Source organism: Elephantulus edwardii, unplaced genomic scaffold (assembly GCF_000299155.1).
Source record: "Elephantulus edwardii isolate Elephantulus edwardi_28Jun2011 unplaced genomic scaffold, EleEdw1.0 scaffold00282, whole genome shotgun sequence".
In the NCBI taxonomy this organism is placed as follows: Eukaryota; Metazoa; Chordata; class Mammalia; order Macroscelidea; family Macroscelididae; genus Elephantulus; species Elephantulus edwardii.
In genome coordinates, this window is record NW_006400032.1 from 1,170,260 (window position 1) to 1,179,341 (window position 9,082).

At 38.9% G+C, this 9,082-nt stretch overlaps 1 protein-coding gene across 1 annotated transcript in view; it reads right to left on the bottom strand.

The window, feature by feature from the left end:
- The window catches only part of MTERFD1 (MTERF domain containing 1), a 37,481-nt gene that overhangs the window by 23,875 nt on the left and 4,524 nt on the right, over positions 1–9,082 (bottom strand). Inside the window, exon 2 of the mRNA XM_006900352.1 lies at positions 1,638–1,790. Within this exon, the coding sequence (XP_006900414.1) occupies positions 1,638–1,790 (153 nt within the window). The remainder of the gene's footprint in view (positions 1–1,637; positions 1,791–9,082) is intronic.

Consider the following 9,082-nt stretch of genomic DNA (forward strand, 5'->3'; position numbering starts at 1 on the left):
AGGAAGACCTTCCATGAGATGGATCGATTCTGTGACTGGAGTGGTGGGAATAAGTGCATTTGAGGTGGCTAGGTTGGCACAGAATCGAAGAACGTTTAGAGCTCTTGTACAATGGGTCACTATGAGTTGTAAGCGACTCGATGGCACATAACAACAACAACAACAGTAACTTAAAAAGATTTACAAATTAAGAGTTACCAAATATCTGACATCTTGGGATGGATGTGGTATAGACTGAAAATGGGAGACGGGTATGACTCCACAGGAGAAACTTCGAATCCCAAATCCCTTAGTTCTTCTGCCCCTCTTAATCTCCTAAAGGAAGGGAAAGTAAGTATGGGCTGCACCAGTCTCAGAAAGAAAGGGCAAACCAGCAGTAGGAGTAAAAAGAACACCCTAAAAAAGAAGGCTATTAAGTGAAAGAATGTAGTGACATTTCTTGACTCCTTTCAACTACCCACACTAAAGTGAAACGTAACAGTTAACCACCAAATAGTTACAGAGCAGTCCGTCCCAGAATGAAATTAGGAAAATTTAGGGCTTTAAGAAGGTCAGGGGGCAGTAGGAAGCAAGGAGAAGTATATCACAGAGAAGTGGAACAGAGCATGTGACATGGTTAACTGTAGGTAAGACTACATGGGAAGAGAATTGTAAGCTTTGATAAATCTAGTCAAATTAAAAACATGGTAAATATTAACTCCAGGGAGGAAAAAAGTTATACGCAAGAAGAAAAACCACCACAGTGTACAGGTTATGAATTATTCAAACTGATGAACCAAGTAACAGCACTATAAGCATTTACTTAAAAATTGGGAGAATATAACCAAAAACAGCCATATAAGCTAAGTATTCTGTTTTGGGGAATGGGATGCAAAATCAGGAAGAATAAAGTTGGGAGATTTTTTTCACTAGAAGCATGTGAAGCTGTTGGATTCTGGTGGGTGGGTTCTCATCTTAGTTGAAAGTCAGTTGTTAACTGTTCAGAGCATTTTTATTTCATTTACAATTGTGTGTGAGCTGATTAGATTTACTGGACTTAGCAAACAAGCAGCTGTGGGCTAGAAGCTTCTAAGTCAATCAGGACCTGGTGCTAATTGTGTTTGGGAAGAATATTCTCCTAAGTGGTACAGCACTGGCCTGTCAGTTTTCTGTACTGAGGTAACTTGGGGTTGCTGTGATGCTGAACACTGTGCCACTGGTGTGTCAAATGCCATTATCATTACACATGGTAGACAGTTTGGTGGAGCTCTCAGCTTAAGACAGGCTTGATTGACATGCACGTCCTAAACAACATGCATTTGGAAACTATGCATATTAGAGAAACGATGAGAGTTACAGAACAAGGTTCAGATCTTTAGTTCACGGGATCGCCAAGTCATACTTGACTCGATGACACTTAACAGTAACAGAAGCCGTTTACATTGTTTTGATTTTTGTTTTTATGTATTTATCACTTTGTACTGCAAAGGTCAAGGAAAAACATTGACTTTTTAAAAATTATGACAATAGAGTGTTAACAGAGATGAAAAGGGAGGGAGAGGGAAATAAAAATATTTTTTAAAAACCAAACTAAAAAAAAATGGGGAAAAAACCCAAAGATTGTAAATTCAAGAAGGACCTGCAGGTTGCTTACTTACCTAGAAGGACTAACTTCTGCAGAGTCTCGGAATGATCCACATAGTCTCGAAGTGTGAATGAAACTGGGGGCAGCGGAGGGTCTGCAATAATCTGCACAGCCTCTTGGTCAGTAATTGGCTGCAATGGCGACAACGGAGGCAAATCTTCTAGTCCTTTGAAGCCAGTCATGTGGACGGAGAGAAGCAAGTTAGCTTTCCACTCTGCACACTTGACACAATTTCTACAAAGACAATTTCTTCTCTTTTTTCACTGATTAAAGTCTTACAGTCACTTCAGGTTTAAATGCCTAAGAAGAATTTTCTATCTTCAAAGAGGTAAGGTAAAAATTGCTGAAAGTTCAAGTTAAGAAAAGTGTTAATAAGTTTCAAGGTACACAGCCCCTTTCTTTTCCTTTGAGAGTTTGACTGTTATGTTAATCACCTCCACAATGTTGTGCAACCATTACCACTATTACCAAAACGTATTCATCAACCCAAAAAAGTCACCCAGAACACCTTTATCAAACAACAAATGCTGGCGAGGTTGTGGAGAGACTGGAAACCTTATTCAAGGTTGGTGGGAGTGTAAAATGGTGCAACCACTGTGGAAGGCGGTATGGTGCTTTTCCAAAAAGTTGCAAATAGAGATACCATTTGACCCAGAAATTTCACTACTGCTAATATACCCCAAAGAGACCATAACTGCCACCCAAAAGCAGATACACGCACACCCATATTTATGCCTGCTTTGTTAGCAAGGAGTTGGAAACAACCTAAGTGCCCATCAATAAATGAATGGATAGGGAAGCTGTGGTATAGTCACACAATGGAATACTATGCTGCATTGAAAAACAAGGAACTCATGTATTATTCAAAATGGGTGACCCTGGAGGACATTATGCTGAGTGAAATATCTCAGTAACAAAAGGACAAATCTTGCATGGTGCCACTGTTGTAGAACGGGACTGACATCAGGGTTGGGGTGAGACTGAGAAAGATTGGATGAATTATGTATACTGCATTGAAACAGATGAGGGAGAGAACAGTTTAAAAGCGATATATGATAGGGTATTATGGTTATCACAAGAGTCCAGAATGAAGGTTGTGTAGTGGAGTATACTCAGGGTGGTAGGAGGGGGGCGAGGGGATTGTATATCAAAGAAGGAATCTTTCTTTTGCTTTTCAAAGAGAGGAGCAAACTGGGCAGCTGGGAAGGGAGAAAAGTGCAACAATGAGTGAATGGAAATCCAAAATCTCTGTAAATGTTCATTAAAATTAATAAAATAAAAAAAGAACACCTTTAATAATCTCCTACTCCCTGTTCCTCTTGATAAACACTAATAAATTTTCTGTGTATTTGCCTACAGTACGTATTCCAAGAAAGTGGGATTATATAACTTTTGCATTTTTGTGTTTGACTTATTCCTCTTACTCAACTGCTGATAGACACTTGGTCTGCTTCCACCTTTAGATAGATCATTGTGTATAACATTGCCTTTGATCTTCCTGAGTAAGTTTCAACTCTTCTTCCTTTTCTTGTGTCATCTGTTATTGCAAGTTGTTAATGAGTCTTTCTTCAATTCTGATGCCATGTTCTTCATACAGTTCAGGAATTCACATTATTTGCTCAGCATACAGACTGAATAGGTATGGTGAAGATTCAACTCTGGCTATTTTGCCAATTTTAAACCATGTATTATTCCTTTGTTCTGTTGAAACAATTGTGTTTTGGTCCATTTACAGGTTATACGAGAGCACAAGTAAGTGTTCTAGAATTCTTTCCAATGTTCTCTTTATTATAATACACATAATACAGTCAAATGCCTTTGTATAGTCAATAAAAGACAGGTAAACATCTTTCTTGCATTCTCTGCTTTTACTGAAGATCTACCTGACCATTAGCAGTAACATTCCTCCTTCCATGCCCTCTTCTGAATCCTGAAGCTTGAATTTCTGGCAGTTTTCTGTCAATGTACTGCTCCAGCTGCCTTCAGAAAGATTTCACTTGTCTGTGATATCAATACTATTGTTCTGTCATTTCGCATCCTGTTGGATCATCGTTCTCTGGAATGGGCAAAAACATGGATCTCTTTCCAGTCAGTTGGCCAAGTTCTGTTTAACAGTGTTTCTTATCTCCTGCGTTTCCTAATAATCTTTACCTTAAAATCAAACCAAGTGCAATGAAGTTGATCCCCACGGAAGAGTAGGACTGTGCTCCACAGGGTTTTTAATGGCTGATTTTTTTAGAAGTAGATCACCAGAACTGCCAAGATAACTTTCAGTATGAAAACACTAAGAACCTGGTGTTCTTTATTGAATGAAAACATAGTTCTGGTGGTGTAGCACTCTGATAGAGTTGTGCTGCTAATCGAGAAGGTGGTTTGAATCCACCAATAAACAGTTTCTTGGAGAAAGATAAGCAATCTCCTTAAAGGCAGTTCATTTGAGTTTTTGTTCTATTTTGTTTTTAAACAATGTTAATATGGCAGGATTGCAAGCGGAACTGTAAAGAAATGACCAGGCTTCTCCGATAAAGGGTGAGGGAACTCTCATGGTCTGGTGTGGTTCACCCAAAGGCAGAGCCTCTCCGGTGGCTTGAATCCCGTGACAGCTCCTTATGAAAATGCTGGGCAATCTCCTCCAGTGTGATTTATGGCCCTGAAAACCCAATGGTGGGTCAGCTAGCTTCCACAGCAGTGAGTCTGAGTTTTTTACATGCATATATTTATAGTGTGTTTGAGTTCTTACATGTATATATAAATAGATACTTGATTAGCTTCGCTTCTCTGGAGAACCTGGCTCCCTTTGTTCAATTTTTAACTTATCAGCAGATACAACCAATAGGAAGAAAAGACAGTCCACACACAGAACTACCAATTCACTTTCTGTAACACACCGACAGGCAGAAACCCCCTAATAAGTATGGAACGTGAAAATGTCTCAAAAATGTTACAAGCATACTTAAGAACCCTCTGCTAGGTTTTTCTAGGATCCTAAAAGGGAAAACATTCCCATTCTTTTCACTCTCACCAGAAACCCTATGTATTTTGAAGAGAGTTGGGACTGGGACATACAGAATCTGCACTTTATGTTCTTTAAGGGCAAGTTAACTGTCAGGGCCTGGCTAACCTGCAAGGCAGGAGCAGCAATGCATTGTAAAAACAGCAGGACCACCTATCTTGGCTTAACCATCTGTTCTGCAGAAAACAACTCCAGGAAGCAGTATGCTAATGAATAAGGAGTGACCAAAGGCCTCAGAATTCTAGGCATGTGATACCTTCTTGTTTTCCAACAGATATCATAGGATATCCTGGAAGATGTCTTTGTTTTGTTTTCTTTAAATTTTATTATTATTTTTGTGTGCGTGTACCGTCAAATCAGATCTGACTGGTACAGGAGGAGATTGCCCCTCCTTCCCCGGCAGAGCATCTGGTGGATTCGAACCATGCACCTCTGGGACTGTAGTTGCAGCTTCTTGCCACTAGGCCACCAGAGCCCCCCCCACCCCACCCCATGTCTTTGTTTTGTGTTGAGGTCTGGGAACGTTTGATCTACCAGTCAACATCTCAGACAGATAAGAGATAATGCAACTACCCCTGCAGGCATGTTCCTAAGACGTATATATTTGTTGTTGTTGTTGTTATGTGCCATCCAGTCCCTTGTGACTCACAGCGACCCTATGTACAAGAGCCCTAAATGCTTTTCTATCCTGTGCCAACCTAGCCATCTCAAAAGCACTTATTCCCACTACTCCAGTCACAGAATCGCTCCATCTCACCAAAGGTCTTCCTCTCCTTCACTTCCCCTCCCCTCTGCCAAACATGATGTCCCTTTCCAAGGACCAGTCCCTCTTTGCAACATGCCCAAAATATGTCAGACGAAGCCTCAGAATCCTTGACTCCAGGGAACACTCTGGCTTCACCCTCTCCAGGACAAACCTGTTTGTTCTCCTAGCAGTCCATGGTATATTCAACACTCTTCTCCAGCACCACAGCTCAAAGGCATCAATCCTCTTTCTATCAGCCCTACTCACTGTCCAACTCTCTGATGCACAGCACATAATTGCGAAGACTATAGCCCGGATCAGGCGCACCTTAGTCTCCAGACTGACATCGTTGCTCTTCAGTACTCTTGAGAGGTCCCTCACAGCTGACTTTCCCAATGCAATTTGTCTCCTGATCTCCTGGCTGCTGTTACCAAGAGTGTTGACTGTGGAGCCAAGTAAATTAAAACTGTCTCCTCACCATCCATGCTGATGCTGCCAATTGGCCCAGTGGTTAGAATCTTTGTTTTCTTGACAGTTAGCTTCAGTCGTATAGGAGGCTATAGTCCTTGATCTTCTGCAGCAAGCGCTTCAGGTCCTCCTCAGTTTCAGCAAGCAGGGTTGTGTCATCTGCATAACGCAGGTTGTTGATGATTCTTCCACCAATCCTGATGCCACATTCCTCTTCGTATAGCTTTGTATAGATGGGTATTGAATGGTGTAGGCAAAAGGAAGAAGAGATGGTGGTGGAGCAAGAAAGCATCAGTGGGCTGTAACATTGAAGACGTTATTAAATATTAAAATTAAACTTGCTATTTGTCATCAGCAATTAGCCTCTCCGCATCTTCATTTCAACCTGGTGCCTCCTTTTGGCGGAATTCTCCCCACATATTGGGGCTGGATCCCTGATAACTGGCACCCGGGCCGGACTGCTGAACACGGAGGGAAAACACTAAGGGATCCATGAAAGTCGTAAGGTAGGAACGTAGTTCGGTGAAGGTAAAGATCGGAGAAGAAGGGAGGAGATGAGGATTAATCAGATAAAAATATTGTATGTGCACACTTTTCAGAGTATGTTAAAAACCCGCGGTGTAAAATTAAATCCCCAACAACTTTATACTTTCAGCTTGTGGAGATTTGTTAGAGATACTTTAGACCCTAGGAATTAGAGTTAGATAAGTTGAAAGAAGAAGCTGAATGTAATCATGCATGAGAAGCTGAATCGGGGATGGAGAAAAAAGGATGAGATTCCCCTGATATATATCTCTCCCTGGAGATAGGCATGGGAGGTGAGGAGTTATAGAACTAGCGAAGGGAACTGCTCAAAATTGGCCTGCACCCCAAACAAAGTGTTTTTTAGTTCGAAAGCTGAGGATGTGTTAGGGAAAGTCTTAGAACCATTGGATAAGCTGAAAATGCACCTCCTCCTTTTAAACCTAATTACAAAAAGTTAGAATATCAGCAGTCATCTAAATTTTTAGATTTTGCTAAGGAAGTCTGTGTCTGGTTTCCTAAGAATGGAACTGTACTGCTGGCACTGCCTCTTTCTCTCTCTCTCCCTCCCCTCCCCACAGCACTCTGTTTAGCTACTAACTTCCAGCGTCAAGGGGAGAGCCCCAAGCAAAACTAAAGGTGTCAGATTCAAAGGCAGTGCTGAGGCTGATTAATCACTCAAACCTTCTCAGGAAAAGTGTATGAATTAGGAACTGATGTCTTTTGGTTAAGGAACTACGGGAATAATTTTTAAATGTAGTAGTCTTATTAGTCAAAGTTTCCAAATTAATATTAGAAGTAGTCTAAAGTTTATTTATGAAATTATTGTTCCTTTACCTACAAACTGGTTAAATAATTGCTCAACTTTTGCTTCTTCCTTATCAAGCATTTTCTACTATTAATAGATCAAAAGTAAGAGGATTTGGAAGTACTGAAAAATTTTTGTTTTGAAAAACCATCATTAATGATCAAAAGTCCTCTCTTTTTCTGTTAATCAAATTACTTTTACAGGTCTTGTGAATATAAAAGTTAATGTGACTGTTATTAGTAAAAAAGAATTAGCCTCTTAATTGGCCTTTGCAAAAAATTAACATTAACTCTTTCTGAATTAGGAACCTCTCTCAATGTTTAGAGGTCTAAGAATATTTATGATTGTGCAGAACCTGATGACCAAAAGGCTCAAATGCAATTTTATGTGCTATACATTAGTGCTATCTTATGTGAAAGAAATTTATTAAAACAATTTGGAATTTTTATATCTATCCCTGCTTTGTCAGATGCTGAATTCTCAAGTCTCGCACTTTTAGTAGAAAAGCTGATATAGAACCTGTAACTCCCTTTGGAATTCTACTTTGTTATTAATAGGAAAAGTATTAAAACTCAGAAGAGTCTAAAATATGGGTAAGAATAGGAAGAAAAACGTGTTAACACAGAAATACAAGGAACAGTTGGAAATAATGAGAAAGGTAAGAGGGAGGGGTTCAGAAATGCAAGAATTTGGTATGTTCTTGGGAATTGCCTTAATGCCTCAAGGTGAACTCCAGCTCAGGAAGCAACACTTCCTCTGTGGGGGTCCCTTGCTGTCTCCTGCCTGCAGGAAACAAACAGCTTATTTTCTAGGATCTAACACTAGGAAAATCCCAACTTATATATCTGTGGTTCCTTCAATTCCTAAACAAAGGTTTTCATATAATGTTTAGTATAAATATTTTACCTTCTCATGATTATTCAGTATTTAAATTTGCAGTTATCAAATTAGGGCATTTTGAGGTAATAAACACACATAAAATAATTTAGTATATCCAAACTGCTGAACAAAATATCATCTTAAGAGTAAAATTAAAGTTTTAACATGGTATAAAGTTCAAAAGAATAAGTAAAATAACTGGTAATAAGTTCTGCGTATTTTTTGTTTAAGAAAAAGAATGAGAGTAGTTTTGCTTTAAAATAAAATGTCTGGTTGTGCCAAAATAGGAGCGTTAGTATAGGCTAAATTAAAGATGTGTAGTAAGTTGTAAAAGGCTTAAAGAAAAAGTGAATTTTAGTATGTATTTGGGAACTAGAATGGAGAAAAATTGTGCCTAACATCAAGAATTTCAAATTCGTGTCAGTAATCAAGGAACACTGAATGATTTCCAAAAATCACCAAAAAATGTTAATTGAATTAAGCCATGTTTAGAACTGCAAGACCTAGGACTTATATCTTATAACTTATTATTAGACAGTCCTAGCTCCATCTGTTAATTTACAAGATGCCCTTTCTGCATACTCCCCCTAGGAATAATCAACAGCGCCACCTTATGTCAAAAGTTTGTAAAAAGTGCAGCTCTATACATTTGTCAAACTCTCCAAAAAAGGTTTTATGGATTTTTCCACAGACTGTGTCTCAATTAGTGAGTCCAAGTAGGAGTCATTGCAATGTTTTGATATGAGACCTTATGAAATTATTATCCCTTACACTTTACAAGTTAAATTGGCTATATCAATATGGTACAAAAAGGATAATTGCATTATCCAAAAGGTAAATTATTATATTTTGCAAATAAAAATTCATTTATATTTCCTAAAGTTTTTGTTTATCAACCAATTTCTGATGCTCTTGTAATATTTACTGATGGATCTTCCTGAGAAAAGGCTGTTTTTGAACCAATTAGAGATCTGTAAAACAGCTGAATGCTCATCATTTCCAGCACTACTAGCCAAATTAAAA